General features: G+C 35.3%; 1 protein-coding gene across 1 annotated transcript; it reads left to right on the top strand.

Moving 5' to 3' along the window:
* Nucleotides 1–386: 386 nt before the first annotated feature.
* nfe2l3 (nfe2 like bZIP transcription factor 3) lies at nt 387–12,693 on the top strand. Its single transcript, XM_056479149.1, has 4 exons — nt 387–1,244; nt 3,398–3,511; nt 6,613–6,699; nt 9,968–12,693. Exons 1-4 carry the CDS (start codon nt 735–737, stop codon nt 11,165–11,167), a joined length of 1,911 nt encoding a protein of 636 aa, XP_056335124.1. The 5' UTR covers nt 387–734; the 3' UTR covers nt 11,168–12,693.
* Nucleotides 12,694–13,381: the final 688 nt, after the last annotated feature.

The raw sequence follows: 13,381 nt of genomic DNA, 5'->3' as shown, positions 1-13,381 counted from the left end.
CTGTGGTTTGAGCAGACCATGGAATAAGGTCAGTTAAATGATGACGACACCAGCCATGACAGCTACCGTTGAAAGCACTTGAGGGTGCAGCGGGTTAGTAGGTCAAACCGAAGAGGGAGTAGCTATGTGTTTAGACAAATCATCGCATAAGTTGTAGTTCTTTAAAATGTAAATATATTATTAGAACCGAGAAATCATAATACTTCCTAGTTTGCTTTAATATTTCGTACAAAAACGGAAGAGCTAAAGGAAGCGTGGCTCATGCTTGCTTGTGATTGGCTCGCCAAATGAATGACAACACAAATGGTCCAATCAGAGCTTGTTGCGAAGGTAATTCCGTCGCATGAGAGTGGGATTTTATTTAGTTATGCAAATTTTAGCAGTTGCTCCCCTCCTCGGATGAGAGGCTCAATTCAGGATAGCTTCAGAGTTTTATTGTTCTTAATAAGATAAAAAGTTTTATCCGTCGTGCGGAATTTATCATACGAGAATGGCTCGTGACGTTAAAGGACAGAGCTACATTTGTGAATTGTGATGTTATTGGCCAGGAAGTTATGAAAAGCCGGTAGTGTAAGTGCAGCGAACAGTTTCGCTGGTCGGGGCTGCTCTCTTTGTCTGACACAGAGAGTAGTCAACGCGTGCTCTTTTGTTTGGGATTTTGTCTTTGTTTTACAACAAACAGGCGATCGTTGTTTTCGTTTAGGCCTCCCGAGGTTAAAATATTAGTTTAAAACATGCATCATATAAAGAAATATTTCACCGAGGGACTCATTCAGTTTACGATTCTACTGAGTTTGATAGGAGTTCGCGTGGATGTCGACACCTATTTGAGCGGCTACTTCTCGCCTTTGATAGAGACAGATGGGGGACCGAGCTCGGCTTTTATACAGACACCGTTTCACCACTACCGGGATACCGCAGCGGGCCATCATGTGCACCCAAAATGTCCCGAGCTGGACTATTTTTTCACCAGCCGCAGGCTTCTTAATGAAGTGCGAGCGCTCGGGTCCCCGGCCCGCTTCCCCACGCGTGTCAGCGCATGGCTTGTGCACCTGGTACCTGACGAAGGGTCTGATGGCGATGAGCTACACGAGCTACCAGAGGACCCTGATAATCAGGAGGTAAATACCGAAAATCACCGGGAAGAGAATGACCATAGGGCTGGAGAGGGCTTCGGGCTGTCATTATCTCAGGATTGCACCGTGTCGAGGCCTTGCTGCGCGTCTGGAGAACTTTCTAAAGAGGTACCAATAGTCCCTTATTAATGTTACACAATTTCCATGCTTAAAGTGATATTTTGTTGCGTTCTCATTATAAGCTACTCTAGTTGGCGAATATGGGGTACTTTAATGTTAAGTGCTATTTTGATGAGTTAGCAGTTAGCTTCATGGCAAACCATATTTTGCACTCGTGAGCAACTGAAAGCGAAACAATAACTGACCCATACATACACAAATGAGTTTGTTACAAATTAATTTAATATTTTAATGTATGGCTATCTAGATTCGATCTATCTGGTTGTATTTATCTAGCTGTGGGCTTTGATTTTATTACGATGTTTTTAAACCCTTTGCAGCAAATTCAAATCCTCGGTTTAAATGAGTCGTGTTTACAAAAAAGTCGTGTTTCCAATGTAAATATCTGTTTACTTGTTTGTATGAGGACCTGTAGCCATGGCAACAGTTACATGTGTCGATCAGGTGTTTTATAAGTTAGTACAAGGGCCTTGGACCATGGCAACCGGTACAGTACCAGTCTACCAATATTTTCCAATATGTTTGATCAATTAAGACATGATATTAATGTAATCAATACCACCCCATTTTTATAGGACAAAGCTATGTTTCGTGATAGATTCCGACAGAGGTTAAAGTGGTAAAGTATCCTTTGGCCAGTGGTGTAAAGTAACAAATTACAAATCCTCAAATTACTGTAATTGAGTAGGTTTTCTCAGGAATTGTAATTTACAAAGTAGTTTTAAAAGTGTACTTTTACTTTCCCTTGAGTACATTTTCTCCACTACTTTCCTTCAACCTGCAATCACTACTTTATTTCTAATTGTCGATGGGGATTGGAAAAATAAGAAAAAATTGAAAAATCAGTGCTGTTATTCCTGTCCTATCAAATCGCACATAGAAGGTAAATAGCATCATAATGAACTTCTGCAAGACATGGGCGATATATATTTATAGCAAACTGTTTTGAAGCATTAAAAGTTGTCCAAGAGGATGTCAAAAGTCTTTACACACATTGACCCAGAGACTGTTAAGAAGCATGTCACTGATTAGAAGATAACGGATGACTGTTTGATAACCGAAATGGCCTTAAACACCCAGCTGGCACAGGACATCAACATGACGTCAGATTGATGTTGTACCCCAACGTTGTGGGGACATTGCATTTTGTTTGGAAATGAAAATTGGGTTGACATCAGAACTCAATGTCCAACCTAAAATCAATCAAATATCAACGTCTAATGATGTTACAGCTTGACGTTGTGTGGACGTTACCACTTTGATGTCTATCAGACATTGGATTTTGGTTGTCATACCTGATGAATAAATGTCAGTTTTTGTCATCAATATGATGTTGGTTTAAGATGTTGGCTCAACGTTGAATTTTGGTCACTTAACAACACAACTTAAAATCAATTAAATATCAACGTCATTTGATGTCATTTTTGGACGTCAAACTAAGATTGTCCTTAGACGCTGGCTAAACATTGAATTTTGGTCACCTGACATCACAACCTAAATTTAACCTAATATTAACGTCTTATGATGTTGTGTTCCTGCTGGGCAATAACTAACTGCATTACAGAATGTTACGTTTATACACATCCACAGATTACATGTAAATGGATCAGCTTTTCACAGCATAATACTCACTACTCTTGAGTTCTTTTAAAATGTCTACTTTTTACTCATACTTTGAGTAATATTTACAACAGATACTTTTACTCTACTTGCACTACATTTTTAGGCAAGACCTGGTACTTTAACCTAAGTATGATTTTTCAGTACTCTTTCCACCACTGCCTTTGGTCCAGCCCAAACTAGCTCTTTCTGAAACGTTGCTGATCCTGTCTTGACAGTACTTGGCCTAGTTTTTGAAATCTGTTAAGTCATGTAATATCCCTCTAGCTATAAATCAAAACATGTTATGCAAATATGAGTACTTTTTTAACTGCCACAAGTGTTGGTGAAGTAGAATAAGTCTACATGAAATGAGTGAAATCTCTATTAAAAGAGTAACAAAGAAGTACTTTTACATGTCTTAAATGGGTGCACCATATAGTTCACTTAATATTTAAATGAAGTTATTCCTGAATGCAAAGTTTTTCATAATTTTACAAAAATTTTAGACGTTTTTGGTGTCCCATTTTTCTTAATTCCAGGAAACCTTACTGAATGAAGAGGAAGAGGAGGATGTTAAAGATGAGAAAAAGCAGGAACAAACCAATCCTTCTTCTCTGAACCAGCTGACTCAGAGCTCAGCGCTAGAGCAAGAGGTAAAAAAAAACAAACATTACTACTTGGGGGGCTATTCCAGAAAGCAGGTTATGTGACATACCTGGGTAAGTTTGAGAGTAAGTAGATAACCTCAGCTTTGGTTCCAAAATCGGAGGTAACTTCTGGGGTATGTTAAGTAGCCATAGCAACTTACTCTCTGAAGATAACCTGCGCCGGAGCAGGTTATCTTCAGAGAGTAAGTTGCTATGTTCTAGAGTTTGTCTGTTTTAGAGAGTTTACTGAGCATTGCGTGCTCTTTTGATGAGAATATTTATGGACGTAGAAGCACAGATATACAAGTTTTTTTCGTTGTGAGAGTGTTATAAGTGCATAGTTCTTTTCATAACCAAATGTATATTTGAATAAACATTGTCAATTTTCAAAAGAATCATTAATATATTTAACAAACCTTTTGAAATCAAACGTGACAAACCGCGGGTCTGCGCACTTACCATAGAAAACATTCAGTGCAGATCTTTGTATACGCGTCAGGGCATTTTAGGCAACTGTACAATGTGGCATTAGCGTGTAGGACCATGTCTGTACAGTATGCTTGGCACTGAACTGTTTTATACACTTTTGTACAGTTCCTTGGTCACAAACCACTGCGTATTATTACACATATTATTTAGAGCGAGGCAATAGCGTAGTGGACAGTGCATCATTAAAGAACAATGGAGCGCACAGCGGAGCAAGTTCAAATCTCGCATAGAGATCTCGTATTTTTCTCTCTCTTTCTGCACTCCTCACATTTTTCTGTAGCCTTTATATAATATTATAAGAAGTGGCAGCTTTGACTTTTGTAGGAAAATATATCCATATTTTAAGGTGTTGGATGTCGTTCATATGTATACATTTATTCATGCGCGCACGTGTACACACACACACACACTATTTATTTAAAAAAAAAATTCATATCTATTTCTTATCTTATATTTCTTTTCTTCGTTGATGCAGATGTGTCATCCGTAATTAAAACCTACAGCTCCGCATCTGTAAAGTGCGTTGCCCTTTTTCTCACCGTGACTCTCTATGGTGACTCGTGAATTCGGCGATCTACTGAAAATGCCTTCAGGTATGCGCCATGCGCACGCATTATCCAGCTGTTATCTTCGGGAGGTTGGTTTAACTAACCCTTATCAGCTGTTTTGGAACCGACATACTCACGGTAAGCAGGTTTAAGGTTTTAGTTCAGAGTTTAGCAGATGGTAAGCTTTCTGGAATAGCCCCCAGATGAACTAGTCTTGTGTGTCTGTCAAGTTTAATGTTAAGCGTGAGCGTAAACGTAACCTAACCATAGTCTGGTTCAGGGGCGTTGCTAGACTACTTCTACTGGCGCACAGCTCCCCCTCCAAAAAAAAAAAAAAAACTAAAATTTTATATATATGTATATATGTGTGTATATATATATATATATATATATATATATATATATATATATATATATATATATATATATATATATATATATATATATATATATACATACATACATACATACATACATACATACATACAGTTGCAATTTGAATTATTAAGCCCCCTGAATTATTAACCCCCCTGTTGATTTTTTTCCCAATTTCTGTTAAACTAGTAGATTTTTTTTAAAAATACATTTCTAAACATAATAATTTTAATAACTCATTTCTAATAACTGATTTATTTTATCTTTGCCATGATGACAGTAAATAACATTTGACTAGATATTTTTAAGACACTTCTATACAGCTTAAAGTGACATTTAAAGGCTTAACTAGGTTAATTAGATTAACTTGGCAGGTTAGGGTCATTAGGCAAGTTATTGTATAATGATAGTTTATTCCGTAAACCATCGGAAAAAAATATAGCGTAAAGAGGCTAATAATTTTGACCTTAAAATGGTTTAAAAAAATAATAATAATTAAAACTGCTTTTTTTCTTTGCTGTGTTAAACAACATTTGCGAAAATTAAAAAAAGAACAAAAAATTCAAAGGAAGTTTAATAATTCTGATTGCATTTATAAAAAGAAATATTTAAACACCGAAATGTAAAAAAATTCAAAGGGGGGGGCTAATAATTCTAACTTCAATATATATATATATATACACACACACACACACACAGTTGAAGTCAGAATTATTAGCCCCCCCTTTGAATTTTTTACATTTCGGTGTTTAAATATTTCTTTTTATAAATCTTTATGGTGTTTAACAGAGCAAAGTAATTTTTACAGTATGTCTGATAATATTTTTTCTTCTGGAGAAAGGCTTATTTGTTTTATTTTGTCCAGAATAAAACCAGTTTTTTGTTTGTTTGTTTTTTTTTTTAAACCATTTTAAGGTCAAAATTATTAGCCCCTTTAAGCTATATATTTTTTCTATAGTCTACAGAACAAACCATCGTTATACAATAACTTGCCTAATAACCCTATCCTTCCTAGTTAAACTAATTAACCTAGTAAAGCTCTTAAATGTCACTTTACACTGTGAAGTGTCTTGAAAATATCTAGTAAAATATTATTTACTGTCATCATGACAAAGATAAAATAAATCAGTTATTAGAAATGAACTTTTAAAACTATTATGTTTAGAGACGTGTTAAAAAAATCTTCTCTGTGTTAAACAGAAGTTGGGGGAAAAATAAACAGGGGGGCTAATAATTCTGACTTCAACTGTATATATAAATTAATCCTAAATGTAACTGGAAAACAATCTAAAAACAACTGGAGTGATGCTAAGATAATTTAAGAAATCATTTGCTTGAATATTATTTTCATTTGAATGAAATTCTATGGACAATTCCATCAAATACAAAAAGATGTTTTATAGAATTATCTGTTGTGTGTTGTCTTACACCCAACTCGTGGCCGAGAATTAGGTTTATTAAGTCTTACCTCACTGGCTCGTCATCCCTCCTTTTTGCTTTATGCAAAAAATCTATCAGGAGCCTTGCTTAGTCTAAGTAAATGGGGTCTAGCAATGCCCCTGATCTGGTTAACGAAATTTGAATAAACTAGATCTGAGAATACATCACAATAGTTAAATCTATCTATGTAAGTTATGTTTCTGATTATTCAACTCCACATTAACAGTTTTTTTTCTTTGCTGTTTCTTTTTCCAGGATTTGGTGGTTAGTGGGTCCCTTCCTCCACCTCTTTCTGGTCTAGAGCTTCCTCCACGGTTGCAGGACTTTCTCTCTGACTTTGAAGTAAGTAATTTCTGGATGCTTTGTACTTCATATTTGTACTTCATTTGTGTTTCCGTTAAGTGCAACTATATGAATATAAACTTTTTATATTGATTACTAGGGCTGTGCAATTAATTGAAAATTCTGATTTCGATTTTGGCTTCTAACAATTATGAAAAAGCATTAATCGAGATAAACGATTATTGCATCATATACCGCCCCCTTTCCAGTTGTACACATTTGTTGCTTTGCAAAGCTCAGTTCCACGTGAAAATTACTAAAAGCATGTACTGTAATGTAACGGATGCGCATCATTCATGCTTTTAAAAGCGTTGACCGAAACTGCATGCTTCTGTGTGTGTGTGTGTGCGCGAGCTTAGTTTCACAGACGAGCAGAGCACACACATCTAACGCCATCTTAATACAAGCGCTTTAATGGTCAGATACATGCACGTTTGTGTCAGAGCGCAGTGTTTAGTGATTATTTATATTAACCCTCATTTGTGTAATTAACAAACAAGTTGGGAATCAAACAACATGTGAAAGAGAAACCATATCAGAGCCGCGCTATTCTTAAAGTGACAGCGCGCAATAATCCTGCTGCCGACTGTTTTTATTATTTATCAAACAACAAAAGGAGAAAATCCCTCACTGCTCTTGACTGAAGGACTTTTGTAGCTTACGTTTTTTTTCTTACAATGAAGATGCTTAAAGCACAGTTTTTCATATTTTATTCTATTGTATTTATTTCCCTTTCTTTTTTTACAAGGAGGAAAATAACTGTGCATATATACAGTTAAAGTCAGAATTATTAGCCCTCCTGAATTATTAGCGACCTTTTCCACCCAATTTCTGTTTAACGGAGAGAAGATTTTTCTCAACCCATTTTTAAACACAACAGATTTAATAACTCATTTCTAATAACTGATTTATTTTATCATTGCTATGATGACAGTAAATATTTACTAGATACTATAGATACTAGTATAGATACTAGTATTCAGTTTAAAGTGACATTCACAGGCTTGATTAGGGTAATTAGGCAATTCATTGAATAACAGTAGTTTCTTCTGCAGACAATCAAAAAATATATTGCTTAAGGGGTCTAATAATATTGACCCTAAAATAGGTTTCAAAATGTTAAAAACTGCTTTTATTCTAGCCAAAATAAAACAAATAAGCCTTTCTCCAGAAGTAAAAATTTTATAGCAAATACTGTGAAAAATTCCTGTTAAACATAATTTGGGAAATTTGGGAAAAATAAATATAAATAAATAAATTAATTAATAAAAAAAAAAAAATAAAAAATAAAAAAAAAAAAAAAAAAAAAATATATATATATATATATATATATATATATATATATATATATATATATATATATATATATATATATATATATATATATATATATATATATATAAATATAAATATAAATATATAAATAAATATAAATTCAGAGGACGGCGAATAATAATTCCCTATTGATTACTCATCTTATATAAATTGGGGTTAAAAATCCATTGGTCATTTACATTTTCTGTGTAAGTTTATATCCATTCTTTCAGTTTCAATGTTCATGTAGCACTGTAGAGACAGTAAACTCAGTTACTTGTAATATAAAAAAAGAAAAAAGGTTCAACCTAAAAAATAATTGCCAATATACAGCTGAAATAAGAACATATAAAATAAAAATGCAATCAATTTTGTTAAAGGGCTCCTATTCTGCCTTTTTATGAGATGTAAAATAAGCATAGGTGTCTCCAAAACGTGTCTGTGAATTTTTAGCTCAAAATCCCCATCAGGTTATTTAGTATACCCTGCTAAATATGTCAGTTTTGGGGTCAGAGGGAATTGTAGCTGTTTTGTGCTTGTGCTTTTAAATGCAAATGAGCTAGTTCTGCCTTGCCCACTGTTTAAGCATGTCCATTTTTCCAGCATCAGTTGTCACATAAGCACAGCACAATGACAGACACAGACAGAAACTCAGACATAAATGAAGCAGAGAGCCACTCACAAATATAACAGTAAGACTAAACCAAAAAGTTTCTGAATGGTTAATTGATGTAGTTGTTGTGTAATTTATTCAGCCTTTCTGAAACCGAGTAAGCCATGCACAAATGTCGCAACAAAGTTCCCTGAACACACACGCATGTTTTGCATGTCTCCTCGACGTAAATGTGAATGTATGCTGCTGTATGAAGATGCATTATGTTACTGTATGAAATAAACACTGTTTGATGCCCACTAACCAGGGTAGATTATAGTTATGAATTACATGGCAGTTATGAATTACATAGCAATTTTACAGAAAACATGCAGTGTTTTAAAAACTCCTTGAGCTGCAGCTGATTACAGATTGTTAGAACAGATCTTTTAATCCCAGTTTCTTTGCAAATCCTGTCTTGTGGTGGTTATAATATGCATTAATACTGAGACATGTTAATACATGCCTTCAATGAACTCGATGGGCAGGAAAACTCCATTGTCTGCTATGTCATGATGCAGTGGGTCTCAAAATATGTGGGATTTGGATTCTGGTTTAATGTTAAGACATTTTTTTAAAAGTTGATGTGACTTGATTTGTTTAAAACACTATACACTATACTACAAACATCTGTCAAACATCAAGCTTGATTTTGCATGAAAGGACGAATCATTACATTGTGACTAATGCTGTCAGTAGACGCTAAACAGCACTTTAAATGACCATAATAATACAAAACCAGTTTTCTAAGTTTATTCTAAATGCCAGAATAAAAAAACGTTTTGCTATTTATTATAATTTTTTACTCCACAACAAATCCTTTAAAATAATCATTATTCAAAACAAACTTTTAGCAGATTTATATTTGCTAAGTAACTTGCAGTGTGTCAGTAATTTACAATAAGAGATACAAACAATTTATCATAAAAAGGCAAATAATCTCAAGAAGTGCTAGTAATTCAATGTGTATTCTATTTTTTTTTTTTTTTAAAAGACAGGGTAGGTAGGAATTAAGAAAATGGGGAACACTGGAGTTTTTGGAGGTTTTGTTTTGCAAGTTAGAATGCTTTCCACACATGTGGTATAAAAACATTAAAGTAAAACTAAAACAAACCGCATTTGGGAAATACACTATACAAATACATTTCTCTTTCAGCACCATTCCAAATGTGTGTACACTGTTTTGTTTTGTCAACCGCATTAAAGTAAGCAAAAGTTGCTTTGTTAAATGCTGTAAGTTTCAGAACCTTTCAGTTGACTTACTGAGAACATGGTAAAAGATTTTTTGTGTTCTATTTACAGGAATTTGACTCCATAGTCCCCCAACACATGTCAGACTTAGAAGCTGACCTTTCTAATCCCATCAGCTATGATGTAAGTCTTCAAGATGCCATGGTAACCAGGGGAGATTCAGCTAACTGCAGGTCAGCATCTTCCAGAGCACAACTCTTCCGTTTGGAATCCACAAACTCCTCTCACTCAGACCCGCCTCACAGCTCAGCAGGGATTCTCTCTTCTTCACTCTTCTGTTTGTCTGGGAACAGCTCTCGTAATGAAACCTCCTCTTCTCAGTTGGGAGGCTATCTAGATGAGGCTGTTTTTGAGCACATCAATATGTTGGATCTATGTAATCTTGGAACGATCGACCCTCAGATGCTGGATGACATGCAAGGCGACATGGACACTCAATGGATGGAGGATTCAGACTCTGGTCTGTCCTTGGAGAGCAGTTCTAGGAGTGTCGCATCCCCATCTTCATCGTCCGACTCATTTGGTGAGGATGAGAGCGGAGCTACAGGCTGTAGCAGTGAAGTAGAGTCTCTCTCTTCAAAAGGTGGAGCTTGTGCAGCTTCTTACTATGATTGGTCACCTGTAGACCTTCATGAAAACATCTGGCACGATCACACTTATTCATCCACACAGGCACATAATTCCACATCATCTAATTGGTTCACTGCTATCAAACAGGAAGTGATGAGTGAAGATGAGGCTGAACCTGAAGAGATGAGTCGTGATGAACATCGGGTGCAGGCGATGGGTCTTCCATTTTCAGCCTTTCAGATTGTGAACATGCCTGTAGAAAACTTCCTGGAGCTTCTAGACAGGCAGAACCTGTCCGGTTCAGATGTTACACTTTTGCGCGATGTGCGCAGAAGAGGTAAAAACAAGCTTGCAGCACAAAATTGCCGCAAGAGGAAGCTGGATGCAATCGTGGGCCTGCAAGGTGAGGTTGAGAGCCTGATGGTGCAGCGGGATGCTCTCCTGCGTCAGAGGGACCACACAGCCAAGGCACTTTCTGCTGCTGCAGAACAATTTGAAGCACTCTCGCGGACTATGTTTAACCACATCCGGGATGAATATGGACATCCGCTTAACGCTGAGCACTACACACTGCACTGCAGTGCCAACGGCCGGGTGATGGTTCAGCCGCGCACAAACACAACATCAAGGACAATGAAAGGTAGCAAGACTGTGAAGAGAAAAAAGGACAAGAAACCCTAAAAGACTTTTTAAGTGTGTGTATGCATGCGTGTGGGTTTGCAAACAAATATTTTTGTTTTCTGAAAGGTGAGCTTTTATCTTCGAGGTAAGATGTTATGGGACATTTCTGGCTCTTCTTTTCTCCTAAAAGCCATTCTGAACTCAAGTGGAGGGCAGAGAGATTAGTAAATATTAGGGATACACTGATTTTTTTGGAGAGGGCTGATACAGATTCTAATTGCCAATTTTAATGGCAACTTGGCAAGTTATTTGAATGTTTGTCATTTAAAATAGATCACAATAAATTGCTGGTTTGGTTTTGAGCATTTTCATGCTCTAACATTTTCATATTGATGAGAAATCAGCCAATAAAAATTAACATCCCATCAGTGCACCTTTACTAAATAGTACACTTACAGCATGGAAGAAGCTTTGTTTGCTTGCAGGAGAAAATGTACTGAAAACACTGGATGTTGTGTATAGTAAGAGTGTGTATAGAGAGAATGTCTAAAAAGCACATTTGAAGATAATAAAAAATCAAATCACTTTTCTTTAACTGTTCATTTAAATGGCAACCTACTAAGATTGTTTCCAGATGGTCACTGGAGGACCATGTTAAAAATGTGCGCTGCTGTTTGTTGCAGGGTGGAGCTTAAATGGATAGTTTGTCTAAAATTGTTACTTGCACGCCTTCATGTTGCTCCAAACCTTTATGACAGTTTTTTTTTTGTTTTGAAAATCTCTTACAATGAAATTCAGTAGGGGCCAGTGTTGTTTGGCTGTGTCACGCTTTTTGTGTTAAAAGGTTGGAATGACATGAGGCTGAGTAAAAACTTAGGGTAAAGTATCCCTTTAACAAATAACACCATGGAAATTACCTTACTTTATTTGCAAAAAAATATTTAGAATCAAATACAGGCTGCAAATGAAATGGTCAATAATACACTATTCTATTAATGTGCATATATGACACAACTGTTCTGTTGTAAATTACTGTCGCTTTCACTTACATTTTGCGTTTATGCACCTGCCTAACAACAACAATTTGAATGTGTTCCAATAGCTTTTCCTGAAGGGTTTACAAAGTTGGATTGCATTTTTTTTTTTCGATTTTAATTTTCCTTTTAGTTATTTTGGCGCAAAATAAATATACATATTGAAGTGGTCATCTATGATATGAAGTCGCTGTAAAAGAAAAAAGTTGAGCTAAAGTGAAGCTAATTAAACATAAATAATTTGTGGTCTACCTCATAGGACAGTTGTCAAACATTATTTGAAAAGGCTTGATGAATTCGCAGATTAGTGTAAACGGTAATACTGGGCCCAAACAAACATGTTGTTTATTTCTTTTATTGCAGAGTGGTTTGATTTTGTGTGAAAGCAGTTTTTTTATTCTGTGTGTTTTTGAGCAATTATTTGTTTATGTATGTATGTATGTATGTATGTTTGTGTAATGGGTTGGAATATTTTTACTTTTAAATGGGAATGTTCTAAATCTGGCTCTTTTATATCTTTTGGAATTAATAAAGGAGGACTGTTGAACCTTTTATTGTATTGTTGCTTTATGGATTATTGTTTTCAGAAAGGGGAAAGACGTTTATAGAGTGCTGGAAGTGACGAAGCAGTGTAAAGTTACATTTTGCGCTCATTTTTCAATTGCACACGTTGTCAATAATACATATTTTAAAAGTGAGACAGGGTAATAGACAATGCTGTTTTACAAGAATGTGTCAAAAGTCACAATCTCAGGCCTGAAAGCAAACAAATCAACAGGCAACACAATCAAAAATAAAGTTGATCATAGCAAGGGTTCCCAAACTTTTCAGCATGCAACCTCCAGAGACTCGAGACCCCTAATATGCTCTGAGGTGGTTATATATATATACAAACTTTGCAAGCACAAAAAAAAAATGTGCATGTTGCTTTTTTTAATGTAACTATTAACTACTATTAACTTCTGTGAGTTATGCATAAATATTGACATACCTATAGTTTTTGGAAATCACCAAGTGACCAACACTCCCTGCCATCCCCCTCCAAGGGGTCCCGACCCCCACTTTGGGAACCACTGGGTTATAGAATCACACAATACTTATGAATGAACATTTTCCTGTATTTATATATATATATATATATATATATATATATGTATATATATATTTATATATATATATATATGTATATATATATATGTATATATATATTTATATATATATATTTATATATATATGTATA

The sequence above is a fragment of the Danio aesculapii genome, chromosome 19 (genome assembly GCF_903798145.1).
Source record: "Danio aesculapii chromosome 19, fDanAes4.1, whole genome shotgun sequence".
NCBI lineage: Eukaryota > Metazoa > Chordata > Actinopteri > Cypriniformes > Danionidae > Danio > Danio aesculapii.
This window is presented reverse-complemented; position numbering and strand designations above follow the sequence as displayed.

Coding starts and splice junctions, on each gene's coding strand:
- nfe2l3 (XM_056479149.1), top strand. CDS start 735: ATGCATCATATAAAGAAATATTTCACCGAGGGACTCATTCAGTTTACG. Junction 3,512..6,612: donor GCTCAGCGCTAGAGCAAGAG/GTAAAAAAAAAC, acceptor TTCTTTTTCCAG/GATTTGGTGGTTAGTGGGTC. Junction 6,700..9,967: donor ACTTTCTCTCTGACTTTGAA/GTAAGTAATTTC, acceptor TTCTATTTACAG/GAATTTGACTCCATAGTCCC.